General features: G+C 38.7%; 1 protein-coding gene across 5 annotated transcripts in view; it reads right to left on the bottom strand.

Moving 5' to 3' along the window:
- The window catches only part of ATP8A1 (ATPase phospholipid transporting 8A1), a 224,253-nt gene that overhangs the window by 161,345 nt on the left and 43,800 nt on the right, over positions 1-19,108 (bottom strand). For all 5 annotated transcript variants that reach the window (XM_045816092.2, XM_045816093.2, XM_045816091.2 and 2 more), the window contains 2 exons: positions 18,460-18,505; positions 2,972-3,012 (listed from right to left, as the gene is read on the bottom strand). In XM_045816092.2, the coding sequence (XP_045672048.1) occupies positions 2,972-3,012; positions 18,460-18,505 (87 nt within the window). The remainder of the gene's footprint in view (positions 1-2,971; positions 3,013-18,459; positions 18,506-19,108) is intronic.

The raw sequence follows: 19,108 nt of genomic DNA, 5'->3' as shown, positions 1-19,108 counted from the left end.
TATCCATATAGTCTAACTGTTCATTATTATAAATAATGTTACAGTAAACATTTTTATACATGTACAGGTTTTTCCCCCTACATTATGATTATCTTCTTGGGATAAATTCCCAGAATCCCCTTTTTATGGTTTTCAAGATGAAGACCTAAACTGCTAATCTACATTAGTATGTGAATGAAATAGTTCATAAAAACAAAAATTCTGAAGTATAAGTAAAGTATACATATAGCCAGTGAGACATCAATGTTGTTTAAATTTGCCACTTGCATTACGAGGTTGAATATTATACTGAGTCTGGTTGCTTATTATGTATCTTCTTCTTACTGCCAACTTTTATTTCAATCTTTTGTCATATTTGGTACAACTATTTTCCATATGGTGCCTACTTATTTGCGGTAGTTTTCGTTGTGTATTTGTTTTAAATTTTATATGATCAAATTCCAGAGACCTGGAGATCTTGCTCTTCTCCAAATATTTATTAAAGTCTTTATTCTATTAGCAGGTTTTTCAAAAACAATGTTTTCACATTTAACTTTAAGCCAGTTGGAATTTATTTTAGCATGGATGTGACTTAGATATAAACTGCATTATTTCCTGAAACTGCAATTCTGTGATCCCAACATCATTTATTAAATAATTCTTTTATCAATGATTTTCTCTCCTTTATCACATATTAAATGGGCTTTTTTTCAGGGTACCCTAGTCCCCTTTTTTCTATTCTATTTTTACTCTATTTATCCATGCCTACTTTTGCAACAGATCCACACAATTTAAATAACTTTTGCTCTCCATTTTACTCATCCCTGCATACCGTTCATTTTTCCAAAATATTCTATTTTCTCAACTGTTAATTTTTGAAATTAAGATGAATAATTTAGTCAACTCTTGAGGAAAAAATAATAATTTCCATGGGATTATATTATACCAAGACTTTGGAACAATTGATATTTTGTTTTTCTAGGAATAGGATATATTTGCCCTCTTATGTGAATCTTGAACACCTAAAGTTTTGATGTTTTCTTTACAAAGGTCACATACATATTTTAAATTTATTTGTAAGCATCTTGCATGCCACAAGGAATGACATCTCTCTTTCACTACATTTTTCTAACTTGATATTGCCAGCAAAAGAATGCTGTCAATTTTTTTTGAATTTTTTTTTTTTAATCATTTTTTATTATATCATGTTAGTCACCATACAGTACATCCCCGGTTTCCGATGTAAGGCTCGATGATTCATTAGTTGTGTATAACACCCAGTGCACCATGCAATATGTGCCCTCCTTACTACCCATCACCGGTCTATCCCATTCCCCCACCCTGTCAATTTTTGAATATTTATCTTGAATTCATCATTGAACCAACTTTTATTATTCTAGTTAATTAAGTATCTAATTCAAATTGTTAAGTAACATCAGCTCATTTTGGCTGGGTGACTTTTGGCAACACTTTAAATTTTAGCCCTCTGCCTCTCAAAGTGGGGTGCCCAGATAAGGTGTGGCACAGATCTCCAAGACCACTGAGGATGCTAGCATTATGGGTAACCATGGGCTGGTAATATTTTTTTTGTCTGTGAAAAATTAGAAGAGTTATTTACTCAATCTTTAAATAATGAAAAAAAAAGACATTAGGAAAATAAGATATTCTAACAAGTTAATTTTAGAGTGACGTTGTGGATGCTTATCTCCTGACTTTATGACTGTTTTATTTTCTGAACAAGCACCCTGGGTAAGATGGTAAGAAATTGATATATTAATTTATTAGGATATGTGTTTATGCTAATTACCCAAACAAGCCTAGTCAATGAAATACATTTATAATACAATTCATCATACTTGATTCTATCCCACCAGTCTTCTAAAATATTTAAATCCACAAGTGCCAAAGAAGAGCATAAAGGAAACTTCTTTTGAGACAGTTTTTTGAGCTTTCTCATTTTTTACCTGCTTCTCTGAGAGGTGACTAACACAGAAATAAGGAAAGCACAATCAAGGTACTGTCCTCTTTGTTACTTTTATGTCAAAGACCAGAGAGAGAGAGAGAGAGTAGTGAGTTCCCAAACATCCAGAAAGGGGGATGTCAATCTATTTGGCCACTGATTTAAAATCAACAAAAATACAATTAACTGAGAGGGAATCTTATTCCCTGCAGGGATACAAGGTAACTGTGAACATCACAGGGCAGAATCAAGGGCATGGCCTTTAACCTGCTAGGAAATATTGGAGGGCAAGTACTGTTTTATAATCTCGCTGTTCAGGCAATCTCAGAAAACAAAATCCCCCGGGGAGAGTGGCCTTGCCTCCAAAAGTCTCACCAAGTTACAAATATTCGCTTGTGAATGACCAGAGTTAATGGTCTTCCAGAACTAAGGGAGAACTAGTAACAATTGCTTACCTTTTGAAACTGAGGTCTGAAAAGCACCTAGATAACACTTGTGAAATTATGACTCAGCTCACTAACCATGTTACCCGTCCTGTGAGCATGTTAACACCTCTTGATATTATGAAACTGATTTCCAGCTCATCAGAAAATGATGCTTACTTATTAAGCCTTTTTTTTTTTTTAAAGGAATTAGCAGGGTGTAGTTATAATACGGGAATTTGAAAACAAATTAGCAAATGAACTATCAGAACTCTAATTTTTGTTTTTACTTGGACAGTAGGTGATTAAAGCAAAAAGTTTCAACATGAAACAGTTCATGGTTGAATGAAATCTATGAAAACAGTACTCAAAATTATACTATGAAAAACAAAGAGTTCCAAATATTACTTTTTAAGTCTTTCTAGTATATCTCAGAATTATTAAATGGAAGTGACTAATTGGAAGACCCCATGTATGTTTACAACATTAATTACTAAATAGCTTTCATATTAGAATTCTTGACATTTGCTTATATTATATATAAAAATTACATCGATTAGAGTACACATCTATGCACTTCTTCTGGAACAAAATAAAAATCAATGCATACCTTTTCCCAGTGCACAATTTCCCAAGCACCATTTCTCAAAACTGGAAAGAGAAAAGGTGACATTTTTAACAACATTTTTACTACTTCCCAAAAGCCTGCTTTTGAGGAAATGATCATTTTAAATGGACAGACTCAAAAAAATTAACTATCAGCAATTTTTACAGGTTTAAAAATTAATTATGACAGCAAAGATGTATAAAATTATACAAAGAATTAGAAACAACCAATGCACATTTTAGATCCCACAACGAAGCATTACTAACAGAGGGTAATCTCGCTGGTGCTACAAGGGTGGTCTGCAGTACACAGAATTACAGGCCACGGCTAGAGGAGAAAGCCACAAAAATGAGTGAAAAGGGAGTGACAAGCTTAAAAAACATTTCAGAAGCCGTAACAATAGCAATGTTATATATATAAAAAAAAGGATTTACAAGCATGGGAGAAAGAGATTTCAAATTGGTTAGGAGAAATTTAACACATAAACAGGTAAGGAATCTGCGCCTTTAGTTTTAGAATAATGCAAAATTGCATAAGTTTCCATATTTGGTTTACAGAGAAGAAATGAAAGAAGAGGCTACTATTAAGTTATGACAGAGGGGTCATTTATTAGTGTTTTATTACTGGGTCACAGCAGTAACGTTGCTTGGTACGCCTTTTTTCCTTCCCTACTAGGTGTCTGTGGCGTAATACTGAATATACCAATAGACATTAAAAGATAAAATAAAAAATAGTAAGGCCCATAACGTGAGGTAGAAAGGAAAAGGAATAAGTCAAGGTTGGTCCACAAATGATCCTGACAGTAAATTTCATGAGGGCAAAGCTAGTATGTGCTCTGTTCAATACTACATTCCCTGGAAAAGCACGGTCCCTGGCACAAAGTAGCTACTCAGTAAATATTTGTAGGATGAATAATTTATAGGTGCTTAGAGTCAGTTTCTTTTGATATTAGAAAAGTTGAAGCCTAAGCCCTCTGAAGTAAATCACAATGGTAATTATCTCCAAAATGTTAAACAGTGTATCTAACATTAATGACATACAGCCCAGTCTTACAGTATTATAAATTATTTTAATGTAAATGCAATCTTTTTGAGTTTCAAAATTCTCTGAACACAGGGCTGGGTCTTACTCATTTTCTCATAGAACCTCACAGTACTCCTAGCACCAAAGACACTCCAATGCTTGTGAACCAAATGAGTAAGTGCAACAATGAATATCCTACAGTACATTTTGGTGAAACAACTTCATTAAGTTAAAAAAATAATAATTCCAAGTTAAAGCGCTAACACTAAAATATTTCCAATACAATATCTATACCTGTAACTTTTACGTTATCATACGTTATAGGTCAGGGATCGGAACCACAGGCATCCAAAAGTGACCAGAGTATTCTAACACACAAAACTCGAATCCCTGCAGAGTTTACCAAACTGATCCCAGGAATAAACCTGCTCCTTGATGTTGTTCCCTGAGCCTGAGAGGGTCAGGGCATGAGAAAAGAGTAAAAAAAAGCCCTGGTTTTAGATGTCGGCTGTTACTGGGTAGCAGTGCCTTCCTCAAAATTAGTGGTTATAAAGAATAAAGAATAAATGAGAGCACTCTGCCCTTTAATGGCTTACCCCAGTAGCTACAATATAGTAAGTACTCAACAAAGACAGCTAGCCAAGTGCTGCTCTGATCCACCATAACCAAAATGAACAGACACAGTAAATAATGGTGCTAAACTTTGCAGTACTTTAAATTAGAAAAATACTGTTCAATAGTAGCTAGAGCCCTTCACTGTCATTTATTCTCTTCTGATTCTATCCTCTATTAGTAAACACTCCTCCAATCGCAATACTTAAGTTTTTAAAAACTCACTGTCCTATAGTTCTACAACTGAGATTTGGCATGAAAACAAAGACATCCGCTTATCCGGAAAGCTCAGGTCCATCAATTCCCGCCTGTGGCTGGACCAGAGCAGTGGCCGCCTCCTTCCAGGAGGCTCACCATTCTATCACTGCGGTCATGGTTTCCTGCTGCGTCAGGACCAGCCTGCCTCCCTTATTTAGGGCAACTGTCTGGCTCACGCTTACGAGGTTTTCTTTTGTTAACCGAGGTATAGAAAAATGTACAGATCCTGTGTTTCGTTCAGTGAGTTTTGAAAATTGCAAACACCTGTGAATCCACCACTCACAAGATATAAAACTCCAGAAAGATCCCTCATGCTCCTTTATCATCCGTCCCTTCATCCCCAGAGGCAAATATAGTCACCATAGATTAGTCTTGCATTTCATATACATTGACTCATACAGTATGCACCTGAGATTCTGTTTGTATGTAAGTGATGAATCACTAAATTCTACACCTGAAACTAATATTACACCATATGTTAACTGGAATTTAAATAAAAATTTGAGGAAAAATAAAAACCCACGCGTTTTTCCTTTAGGTGAAAAAAAGACTTGACTTTTTCCAATTAAAATTAACGTGGTGCTATAGTAAATAGATTTCTAGACTGTATTTATTTTATTGATCAATTTGCATATCTTCATAACAATATACACCATCTTGATTATTCTAACTTTATGGTAAGTTTTGAGATTAGGTAAGTCCTCTACTTTGTTCTTTTTAAATACTGTTTTGGCTATTCTAAGTTCTTTGCACTTCCATATAAATTTAAGAATCAAATCATTAATTTTTGGGATTTGAGGATTCCTGGGATTTTGATTTGGGGTGAGTCTTTCAATTCATAGACAAGCTGTACCTCTCATTTATTTACATCTTCATTAACTTTTCTCTGATATGTTTTGTAGTTTACAGTGTATGGGTATTTCTCAGATTTATTTATTGATATTTAATAACTTTTTCTTATATTGTAAATGGTATTTTTACTCCATTCCCCACGGTAGTATATAGAAATGAATTAAACTTTCATACAATGACCTTGTCATCTTGTAATTTTGTCACATTTATTTATTAGTTTGGGTAGGGTTTTCTTGTTGTTTTTTATTTATTTATTTATTTTTATTTATTTTTTTAAAGATTTTATTTATCCATCAGGGAGAGGGGGAGAGAGGGAGGGAGGGAGGGAGAGAGAGAGAGTGAGCAAGCAGGGGGAGCTCAGGCAGAGGGAGAAGGAGGCTCCCCACTGAGCAAGGAGCCCTATGCAGGACTCGATCCCAGGACCCTGGGATCATGACCTGAACTGAAGGCAGTCACTTAACTGACTGAGCCACCCAGTTATCCCTTGTTGTTGTTGTTTTTTTTTTTTAGCAACACATTCTAAGAAACTTAAATTCTTCTCATTAATGATGTATTGTGATCTGGGCAGTTTTATTATGCTCATATGCCTCACTGTTCATCTCTTCACTTTTTAAATCTTCTGATTTTATGGAAAAAAACTGTTTTGAAAATCAGGAATAATTTTTACTACTAAAAATGTCCTGTCGACTTTATGCCCTAAGCATCTCAAATTCTGCCAAACTATCTCCTCCACCAGCACCAGCACTCCTACTTCAAGTAACCACCATGTCCCAGCTAGCCTGACACTAGTTTCCCACATTCACCCTCAATCTCTTTCAAATTTAGTTTCTACAGCATAGCTATAGTGACTGCATATAATGATTTTACATACATGTACAACTATGGATTATTATGTATCAGTCCCTATATCCTTATACACACACACACATACATATACAAGATTAGGTCACCCCTTGCTCAGAACTCTTCAACTGGCTCCTCTTGGCTCATAAAATAACTCCAAGCATCTAGAAGGCCCTTGATGAGCAGCTCCTGCCTATTCTCTACCACCACCTCCTGCCTCTGCCTCTGGCCCTCTCTCCAAGCCCTCTGTGTGAAAGCAACATGCTCTCTCCTGCTTCAAATCCTCTGCACATTTCTGTGACTGGAACACTCTTTTCCTCCATCCCCACCTAGAAAACTCCTACATAAATTCCAGATCTTGATCTTCAGCTTTCAGGGGACATTTCATGATGTCCACTCCTTTCCCACTACCCTCAAGTCTAAATAAGCAACTTGCACTTTTCCTGCAGAGCACTTAAGACAGTTTTACTATATATTTAGTTGTGAGATGATTTATGTAAGGGCCATCTCCTGCCTCAGCCTGTAAGATCTGTGACAATGGAAACATTCTCTACTCTGTTCACTGCTCAATTCACAGTATCACAAACAGTGACACAAAGGTGCTCAGTGAATACTTGCTGAATGGAAAGCTGGATCCACTGGTATGTTTGGGACCCTATGAAGCCACAAGAATAGTTACATAGATTTACTAAAGATACAACCCGCCTCCCAGTAGGTCCCATGTTAAAAACAACATACACACAATGTTTAAAAAAAATAGCTACATAGAAAAACACATTGGCAATTCCTCAAAAAAGTTAAGCACTGAGCTACCATGACCCAGAAACTCCATACCTAAGTAAATATCTAAGAGAACTAAAAACATATGTTCACATGAGAACCTGTACACAAATGTTTATTGTAGCATTATTCATAATAGCCAAAAAGTAGTAACCACCCAAATGTCCATCAATTAATGAACGGTTAAATAAAATGGGGTACATTCAAATGATGGAATATTATTCAATCATAAAAAGGAATGAGACGCTGATACATGCTACAATGTCAATGAATCCTGAAGTATGTTAAGTGAAAAGAGCCAGATAAAAAAGGCCACATATTATGTGATACCATTTGTATAAAACATCCAGAGTAGACAAATCCATAGATACAGAATGTAGATTAATGGATCTCAGGGGCTCATGGAAGAGGGGAGTGGGGATTGAATGCTTCCGTATATGGGTCTCTTTTTGGGTTGATGAAGATATTCTGGAATCATAGGTGATGGGTCTATAACTTTGTGAATACATGAAAAAACACTGAAATGTATACTTGAAAATAATGAATTTATGGATGTGAATTATAACTCAATAAAAAATAGCTACATAAAAAGATGCCAATGAACTACTTAAACATTGCTTAAAATAGACTTCTCAGTTTTGTAAGTTCCTAAAATGATTCCAGTGGGAGCCGTTGGAAATGTTTATGTAACCATCGGATGCACTAAAACATGAGTGTCCTCTGATGTCAGCTCCAGGCCCCCCCCCCCCCCCCAGATCTGTAATCTCAACTAGCCCTCCTAGGGGGCATCTGGGTGGCTCAGTCAGTTAAACTCTGGCCTCTTGTTCTAAGCTCAGGTCATGATCTCAGGGTCCTGGGATTGAGCCCCCCACCTGATGGTCTCTGTGCTCAGCGGGGCGTCTGCTTGAGGATTCTCTCTCTCTGCCCCTCCTCCCACTTATGCTCTCTCACTATAAAATGAATAAATCTTAAAAAATAATAATAAACTAGCCCTCCTTGAAATGCTGTCACTCGGCAGACGTTTGTTAGTTCACATCTAAAAACAGCCCGAACCATTCTACTGGGTCCCCCTGCACAGGATGGAAGTGTCACATAACAGGTTTCCCAAAATCAGCAGACCATGCCAGGGAGTCTTGTCTCCACTACCAAGGGTGGAAACCTGTGGTACTTTTTGCAGAACCATGGAAAACAATCCAGCAAATCTGCTTCATGTCTCCATTTTCCTTCCCTGCTGCTCCTTCCCCCTCAACCTTGCTCCCATCACTTCCCCCCCCCCTTTTTTTAAAGATTTACTTATTTGAGAGAGAGAGAAAGAGAGAGAGGGCACACAAGTAGGCAGAGCGGCAGGCAGAGGGAGAAGCAGGCAGAGGGCACAGGGAGCCCGATGTGGGACTTGATCCCAGGATGCTTAACCAACTGAGCCATCCAGGCACCACCCATCACTTCTTTCTGCACATTCGAACCTATCTACCTCCTTCCCCTAACCCACCTTTCTGCACTTGTCTGTCAATTCACCTGCCCTCCTATGTTACCTCCTAGGGGCTCTCTGACTCCACCCAAACGTTTCCTGAAAATTCATTGTTGAAGAGATACGTGGGAAATGTGGCCTGCTGCAGAAATTTACATGGTGAATAAACTTTTCTTTTTTTATTATTTTTTAAAGTTTTATTTATTTATTTAGAGTGTGTGCGAGCAAGGGGAGGAGCAGAGAGAGAGGGAGAGGGAGAGAATCTCAAGCAGACTGCACGCTGAGCCCTGAGCCAGAGGTGGGGCTTAATCTCAGGACCCAGAGATCACCAACTGAGCTGAAATCATGAGTCTGACACTTGACTGAGCCACCCAGGTGCCCCTGTCTAAGAAACTTTTAAATACATATTCAGTGGACAATATTTTCTATCAAAAAAAAAATCAATGCATGTTTATAACAAGCCAAATAGAGCTCTATGACAGGAAAGCTGACCTTCTCTCATCTCATGCCACTTTTTTTTTTTTTAGAAGATTTTATTTATTTATTTGAGAGAGAGAGAGCGTGCGCATGAGCAGGGGGAGGGGCAGAGGGAGAGGTGTCAGCAGACTCCCCACTGCCTGGGGAACCCAACGTAGGTCTCAATCCCAGGGCCCTGAGATCATGACCGGAGCTGAAGTCAGACGTTCAACCGACTCAGGCACCCGGCACCCCTCATGCCACTTTCTTAATGGAAGGAATACTAACTGATGCATGCTCACATCCCTCTCTCTAGACAAACATGAACATGTGGACTTTTGTTTTATTTCCTCTAAAAATTTCCTTCTCTACAGCTTGGTTTTCCACTTAACATGTCATACATACATGGACAGAGCAGAGATGACCCATTTTTGAAAAACAAACCACTATAAGGACACACCCGTTACAGGGGGTCAGATGACTGAACAGTCTCATGAGATTCTAGAGGATATATCCACAAAGAGCTTCCTGAAAGTAAAGCATATGATACAGCAGAAAAAGGAAAGCACAGGGGCCTGAGAAACCTCCAGAAACAGTTCCCCAGGACATGTCTCCTGGGACATTTTGTCATATTCACCTAGGAGGTGTATTTCGAACCTCCACGATATGTATGATAAATCTTAATTTCAAGGAAGCCTGGGGAAAAGTTTCCAAGGGGTCTTTTGTAGCCCCAATTAGCCAAGGCAGACTACATAACAGGTTAAACCAAGTAAGCCATCAATCTATACACAGCCACAGACTAAGTAAAGAAGCTGGTCTTGGGTGCCACCAGGGGAGTTTCAAACCCTATACAGCACATGATATATCACCAGCTTGTCCATCGTGCTCTGCTCTCTGCCAGGTGTCCCAGAGATAAGCACAGAGCTATGCCAGTCCGGCTGTGAGACAACTGTTTTACACAACAGCTCTATCCTAATGTATTCAACTACCTTCCGATTAATGGGAATCCTGACTTCCATTTTTTTCCTACCACCTCAAACAGCACTGAAATATATTTATATGACTGTATTCTGTAGGACAGGATCCTAAAAAGGGCAGCTGGCTGTAGGGCATTTGTGTTTAAACTTTTATCAGATATAACCAGATTATTTCCCTAAGAATCGTCTGCAGTCCATACTCTCACTAGTAATGTATGAAGTTCCACTGACTATAACCCTAGACAAGCACAAATTGTTATCAGTCATTTGATTTTCATCAATCTGACGGGTACTGATTTATTCTGAAGGTTACAGTGGCCTGGATTGATCAAAGTGTAAATTACTTTTATGTCTCTTCACGGAGTTAGAATCCTAACCAAGTACAGTAACATTTCTTTGTACCACAGACTCTCGCTGCTCAACGAGCGGTCCAGGGACCTCAGCATCAGCATCAGTATCACCAACACCTGGAGGCTCGTAAGAACTGAGAACAGGTTTTTATCCTCCTCTTCCTCCTTTCTTTTGTTCTTGAAATATAAAACTAGAACCCAGAAATAAAGACTGGAAGTGCATAGCTTCTTCAAACTGGAGGCTAGACCCATCTTAGGATATAGGGAATAACATAGAATTCTGGTGAAGTTAAAAATCAGCTCACAACATAGAAAAGGTTTCTGTGTACAAAATCAAGGCTTGACTACTGGCCAAGGATAAAAGTCAATCACATAATTTACAGTTGTCTTTACTTCGGAAATGGTTCTTAAACACCCAGCCATACAACCACTAAAATAAGCCATATCGCATGTTATTATATGTTGGTGACTGAAATAGCAACACAGTTATTTTTAATCACTGACCTCCTCTGACCCAGCTCCAACCAGGTTTAGAGGAAGCGAGAAATTACGCTGGGTCCTTTTCTGAGCCTTTAGCTTCCCTGGGCCAAATGCCCACCTATTTTACACCCTCTAGAATATCAGAGTTCAAGAAGTGCGCTGTGGGGATGATTAGTGATGCCTGGTGAAGGGGACTGAGAGCGAGCTATGGCAGACTTATGAGAATGGCCCGTCCTCTGGTGCTTTAATAGCTCTTTCTTTTAAATGCAATACTCCTCTCTCTGCAGTTCTAGCCAAACACACCTGCTACGGTTTTCAACCCGCTAATTAGTCTGACAGTATGCAGAGGCGAATTCAGACTTTAAACAAATACCTCAAATGTCACCTGTTTTTACTCAGCGGGATACTACTTAACAGCTTTGTTGTAATGGGTTTCTTTTTTGAAATGAAAACATTCTGTTAGAGTCCCTTGGGAGTTTCCTAATCAAAGACCCTGGAGAAAGTGGCGGTCTCTCAGGACTCAATCAAATGTTGCACAGTTACAGGTGCTCACTGAGAGTCTAATACTGGCTGCTCAGAGATAAGCTGTCACCACTGCAAATGAAACAGTCTGCCACCGGGGCTGTTACTGAAAGAATCACTGGGGTGCCATTCCCGGACAAGCATTCTACTTCTTGAAGTGGGTAACAAAAGGCCAGTTATCCAAAGGATGACGGGCATTCCTGATGAGGACAGAGAAACCACAACAGAGGTGGCACACCCCAGTTCCTGCGTGGTTGTAAGCATTGAAGAGGAGCTTTAGTGCACTGAGAAGGACAGGGCACAGCTGAGACCATGGCTTTGAACTTGGCAAAGAAAGAAAACCATCATACCCATATCAAAGCGTCAATTCATTCACTATGTAGACCCTTACATTCTAAAGACAACTGTAAGGCAGAAACCTCTTAGTGGCAAAAATTGAAGTTACCCAAAACTGTCCTCCCTGAATTCGCATATAAAAGTCAAGTTAAACAATGATCTGCTTACAGTCTACCAACAAAAAAGAAGAATGGAACTTTCTGAACTCTGCTCTCATCCGTATTCTATATATGGCTTTTCAATTAGTTGATACTACTTCTATCACCTCATTTGTGAAACTTTTAACAATGTACCAGCCTCTCCAGCAGCAGCAGCATCACTGAGAGTTTCTTAAGAATGAAACTCTGACAGGGCATGTGCGTGGCTCAGTCGCTTCAATGTCTACCTTCGGCTCAGGTCATGATCCCAGGGCCCTAGGATCGAGCCCCATGTCTGGCTCCACACTCAGCCAGAAACCTGTTTCTCCCTCTCCCTCTGCCCCTCAGGCTCCCGCTCCTGCGTTCTCTCTCTTGCCCTCTCTCAAAATAAATAAATAAAATCTTAAAAAAAAAAAAGAAAAAAAGAATGAAATCCTGGGGCCCTGGTGAGGCCTAGAGAAACTCTATGGGCATGTCCAGAAAGCTGTTTTTGAACAAGTGACTTATAAAAACAAAAATATGGGTAAGATGACATGATCAGAGCACAAGGGTCAGCCATTCCCTCTTCTCAAAATGCTTTTGCTCAATCCTGCTCCCAGAGTCATGAATCATTTGCTTTTTTCTTCACTTAATCAAACAATTCCTTGAAAGAAAGATCTCCCTCCACTGCCTAGGCAATCAATCATTCCACCATTCTTGCAACCGGGCTTTGGTCCTCACAGCTCTGCTGGGGCTCTGCAGCTTAGAGCTGGAGCTCCTGTAAAGAATCGTGACTTCTTAAATGCTGGTTGGAGTGGGTGTCCCAGTCTAATTTGGCAGCATTTGGTGCTTGACAAGATTCTCTCTCCTTCGCTGAGTCCAGTTGGATCTCTCTGCTGTGCATTTTCCTTTGCCTTCCCATCATCACCGCCCAGCCCCCCTCCCTTTGATCCAAAGTCAATCTCTCTGCTCCTCACACATCCCCCTCTCCACACAGCTGTCGAATTCTTTCAAAAGTACAACTCGGAACATAGCCACACTCCTCACTAATTCTTTCCAACTTCTCCACCCTGGTTTTCAAAAGCCTCTAAAAAAGGACCCTAATTTGCCTTTTTATCCCTGCCTCCATTGCTCTGTGACAGGTATCTTCTGTTCTGGCCAAAATAGACTATTTGCTATTCCCAGGATACATCTCATGCCTTCCCACCTCCTCCTGAATCACCCACTGCTGCCATCCCAATAGCTCGGTTTACTGAAAAGCCCACTCATCCTACATGAACCTCGAAAATGACATTTTGGAATTCCTACCTCTCTCGTTTGGCCCCTACTAGTTGTTCTATCCTGCACCGTGGTTTTAGCGAGCATCTTCTCTCTCGGCCAGATCCTAATTTCATGGAGGACAAGAATGCAGCCTGGTTTCTTTCTGCATTTTCTGTACTGGGTCTTCTGCAAGGTAGATGTTCAGTGAGGACTTGCGCAAGTTGAAATAGCTAATGCTTGGTCAGAGTCGCACCTGTTCTTCCTCTTACTTTAACAATGGCCCCACATTTCCTCAGCAGCTTTCTGCTCCTCAGCGTGCAACTTTTATTCATGGAACAAATGAAAGACAATCTGGGGTTCTATTTCCCCTCAAAAAAATGTGGGCTCTTTGCCTAGAGCTACTGTTGAAAATACCTAATCAGTTCAATTTATACAACCCTAAGATCTTTGCAATAATTTGAAAATATTTACAATCTTATAGGTGTCTGAAAACGTAATTTAGACCACACGCATGCTCAGTTTTTAAGCGCAATGTTTAAGACCATGGAAACAATACTCCCTAAGAGCTATTTATAGGTAAGATGATGCCCATGGGGCAGAGCATCTGTCTAGGCCTATTGGATGGATCCGACACGGGGACCCCTCTAGGGAGACATAAGGCAAACACTGGCTTTTTCAGTGGGCAGGAAACTGGTGCTGTCTTAAGTCCCTTAGCATGGAATGAACTCCTCCAGACGGATTTGGCCTGTTAGTAGGTCGTTTCAGGCTTACCATCCGGAAACACAGTCTACCCCAGGCCAATGCCACACCTTTCTCACAAAGGGTTTTAAAGGGGAACTGGTTTCCCACAGGAGAGAGGTAACTATGGGCCCTGCAGGAAGCAGCCTCCTTGGTGGGTATCAGAGACCACCACCTCAATCCCACTTCCGAAAAGGCTGCGGTAGCTCCCAGGCCAGAAGATACAGCTAAAGATGAGATCTGGTATTTTTAGCTACATGTCTAGGTGCTGTTGTCCTTTTCTCAATGAAAACAGAGAAAAAACAGCTTTATTAAAAACTTACTCTGATGTCTGCTACATAAGAAAGCAAGGTCCGAAACAATCTAACTAGTAATTAATGGTGGTCCTCGTTCAAGTACGGCATCAAACTAGGTGACTGATGGGCTGCCAGGAACCACAGGTTATCTGCCATCTATTCTCACTGGTGGAATGTATACACATCAGCCTTCAGGGAAGAGATCTAAACCTGGAATTAAAAAAAAAAAAGCAAATCTATTCCCTTAGGGGGCATTTTTAATTTTAATTTTTAAGGTCCTAAATATCTTTTTTAGTCCGCACTTGAGCCCCATCTTTTCCCAGGCCTCTGTATTGTGATTTTATGTGAAACTACCATTCCACCTGAAATATTGGCACACTTGCCATAACAGCACACTTCATGAAAAAAATATAAACATATGTTTATAATTTAAAAAGAGAACTAGCTCAACCACTATCATAAATTCAGACAGAGATTGTCTTCAATTTACCTATTATAATGCTAATAATGAATTTACAATTTACAAGCTCCCGCAGAGCTAAATTTGGCAAAACAACCCAGATGAGGGAGAACAGGGAGAGACTGCCCCCAGTGTGTGTGTGTGTAGACACATGGAGAGAGGCATATCAAATACTCTGAGTTCAAATATTGAGGAAGAAATCTGAGAAAATGAAGGTAAGCTGAGACGCAAAGAAAACCAGGACATTCTGAATTTGGCAGTGATCTGGAGCTTTGGGTAATGGAAGTGATAAGTGGACACAGTACCATGTTCATAGGAGGCAAAGCAATGATATGATGACTTCAACAGAGAAGGTAGAGAGACAGCAAAAGCTTCCAGCACATTAGCATTTTATCAGTGCCTGCAAAACAGTCTCGGACACAGTGTTTTGAAAACACTGCCTTTCGTCTTGCTTACACCCCAGATAATGAATTTTCAAGAAGGCTCCTTTTGTTTCTAGTCTCTTCTTGCTTTTTTGTCTGTACTCAAGTATCTATATGGAGAGTGGTTCATTCACGCATACGGGCCTCTGGACTAAGAGTTATGGGAATACAAAAATGAGAAAGAAGGTGCACCTACCTAGTACATGCAAACCATCAAGTAAGAAAAACATGGGAGCCCAGAGAAGCAATCACAGTTCATTGGGAGGAGTGAACCACAGCACTCAAAGACATACTCCCTAGACTTCCAACCATCAATTTATTCTGCTTTCCCTCTGCAGGTAGGTCCTCAGAGAGCAATATACAATTTTCCATTTGCCAGCCACTGAACCAGCTACATAAGCAACTTCTATATCTCCAGGACAAGAAATGACTGGTTCCCATAAGTATTGATGATAGGCTCAAAATGTGAAGTTTATGAAGTTGTGAGTTAGGTCCCAAATCCATAATTTAATCCTGGTTGGATTCATTAGTTCATGAAAATGAGGCATCAGATAGTCTACAGTCAAATGGTTGAAAATGTTGTAAATGAAATTATGGATTTATATTTTTGGAGTCATTAGGGAATGACAGAAAAAAGTCACTCTAGTGCTTTGATGTAAAATAAGGAGACAAAATACTCATTTCTGTAAGAAAAGAGGATTAATATTTGAATCTGACAGAAAGGTATCCTTTCACATATTACATGATCTTGGTAAACATTTATAAAATGAAAATTTAAGTTAAATACTTCAAATGCCTGTCAAAAATTAATTATCTGTCAAAAATACCCCCCCCCCCTTCCCACTCCTACACCCATTCTTGCCTCAATTCAGGAAAGCAAATTGAATTTCATTCTGGTCTAGTGACAACAGATGGCTTTCATATTAAGCAATTTCGGTTATCTGACAGCAAACAGTATCCTACTCAAACATTTCTGTTATCTCCTATTAACTGCAAAACAAAAAGAAAACTGACATTCAACGAGGCAAAGAAAAAAAATACTATTCCCTCAGAAAATAAACTTAAGTATCAAACTAAAAGTCAGAATTTCTTAGATATAGAATTCTCAAGTTTTCTGCTGTTGAAATGGTTTTTATAGCTATTAAGCCCTGATGTTTTATTTTTGACCTGAGTTTTATATACACTATAGCAGCTTGCCCTCTCTTGCCTGTTCTTCATTTTTAGCCATACAGCTAATCTTGTTAATCCAGGATAAACAGATGAACCAAGAATGATAACCAAGAAAGAATATTTTCTCTAAATAGGAGACAAAAGTGAGTATTTTGGGAAGTAGATAAGTACCCAGAAAATTGGAGAACCCATCATACAAGGAATAGTAGCCTAAAATCATCATAGTTTATGATGGTTGCTCTTTAAACATACCATATGGATTTCTTGGGCTAAGGCTTGAAGATAAATAACTGCTAGTCCCTGAAAATAGCTCTTATAGATAGCTACAAGATACATTATGTATTGGAAAAACAGTTACATATTTTTGGTTCAAAAGCTGTGACTGAATATCCTAAGCAACATGGTAACAAATGCAAATATATTTTTGCATATTGTCCAAAATACCAGTACCAGCAACATCTGGATTTTTTCCCCTTTCAATTCCTATGGTTGTCTCTTCCCACCCAAATTCCTAGAGTTCTTAGTCCCCAGGCTACTAATAGCTTCTTACTCTATTCTGTTTTCTGTTCTCCAACTTCAATCTGGATGGTCACCCTGTCTCTCTTTGGCTTGTAAACCTTCAACAGCTACTCAGTATACTCAAGAAAAGTTGGAATCTCCTTGGGTTGGCATTCAGGCCCTGGAAAATCTGACCTTGGCATTCCTTTTTAATCACGTGTTTGCTTCCCTTTGACATGAATCTTCTTTCTTCATCTGGTTCAATGAAGAATCTTCTTTCTTCAATGGTTCAACAAAGCAATCCAGCAGCCTTCTTCATCTCTGTTCAAGATAACCTCTCTTCCCTCTTTCTCACTCAACACACATGTAATGTCTTCCCATTTGAACACCTCTGCTCATTCAAAGTGTTCCCTAAGACTCAAGTGTTCCCTAAGTGTTCCCTAAGATTGACCTCAAATTACCTCACAATTTCCTCTCCTTCTTTTAGATCTGTGTAGGGCTTACCACAGGGACCATGATTTGCCACAAAAATCTACAGAGACATTGAGATCATGTAATCCAAACCTTTCGTTCTGATCCACACATAAGCATATCTTACCCTTGTGCTTTTATATAGTTCCCATCTTGTGCTTTCTCACATGTTCCATAATAAATAATATAATCTCTCAGAAGATATTTTGTTAATTTATTAGGTGATACCATAATAAATGCACCTTCCTCAAATGTATCAAAAATCAGCAGATAATCCTTTTAGTGGAAGGCATGAGCAGATGTCCCTTTGGAAGAAAAGCAGGGTATCTGGCAGGGTTGCATAAAAATCACAGCAGTATAAAAATACTGTTTTTAATCACCAGCTAATTTTGGCAGACATGGCTGATCCTTATCCCATCAGGGAACTTCAGCGAGAGATGAGATTCTCAGATGGGGCAAGCTCAGGGATGGGATAATATGTCTATTTCACATGTTCCTGTGTATTTCCTTTTTTAATCTAAGAGCATTATAGTCTATTTATGGTCTTGTGTTAAAGGTCATTTTGGTTTTTGCTGTGTCAAAAAGAGAACCACAACAAAAGAGCCATGGGCTTCCTAGAAGCTGGCCTGGTTTTTGTTTTATTTATTTTGTTTTATTTACTTCTGGACATATATCATCTGTGTGTACAGGATAACACAAAGTACTTCCCACATGCCTTTTAACAAGTAACATCACATCTGACTGTTTTCTATAAATCTTACCTAGAGTAACATCTATTGATCACCAACAAAACATGGACATGTTGCAGCATTTAACATGTCAAAACAACTGCTGATTTCATGGACACTATTTCGGAATACATTGCTATGAGGCATTTAAATGTATTAAAAATGTTATCTTTCAACAGTATTACCACTGTAAATCACTCTAATGTGAATTTAAGTGCCATGCTAATAAATGCTACAAAAGAAAAAGTCTACCCTGGAATAAAAACTTAAGAGATACACAGTATTTTCAATTGAATTACATTTAGTTGAAGTGATTTGTACATATTACTGTGAGTATATTTGACAGAGAAGAGAAATAAAATGTAAAAATCCTACCTTGTGTCTGTTTCTTGTTCACTGCATTATCAGCTTTATGTCGTTTCTAAAAGTTTAAAAGCAAAAACAAAAACCGTGAAAAAGTGGATGAGATTAATAAAAACCAAGTAGCATCTACAAACAAGAAAGATTTCTTTTAACTTATGTTTCTCAAGGCTTTTATCCTTTTATAGCCATATCAATTTTATAAGCATGCTGGAGTGTGGTGATAAGACGAATTGGAGGGTATGTGGGAATTTTAAAATTGAAAACACAATCTAGAGCACCTTCATGCAATACTCCTCTTCTGGGAGCACAGCTGTGCAGTCCTCGGAAGGATCGTACATTATTATATAGGTAAGATTGAAATTTTAATGTAATAGAAAAGCCTGATTTAGCTTTTGCTTAAATAATTCACTTAAAAAAGAAGATTGCCCAAGAGAATTAACTGTAATAACTACCATTTAATAGTAGTACTGAAATATTTTCAGCATCTTATGAAATTCATTATCTAATTAGGCTGAATACATCCTCCATAATTTAATGATATGTTGATGTCTGTCAATGACTAGAACCAAACATATACCATTTGCATAAAGCCTTTACCATCCACTGCTTCTCAATGGTTCCTTCTCCCCATCATGAGCCACTAATCACATGATCCTATTCT

The sequence above is a fragment of the Ursus americanus genome, chromosome 8, assembly GCF_024610735.1.
Source record: "Ursus americanus isolate L20-20 chromosome 8, mUrsAme1.1.p, whole genome shotgun sequence".
Lineage (NCBI taxonomy): Eukaryota > Metazoa > Chordata > Mammalia > Carnivora > Ursidae > Ursus > Ursus americanus.
Note: the sequence above shows the minus strand (reverse complement) of the source record. Positions and strands in the feature narration are given on the sequence as shown.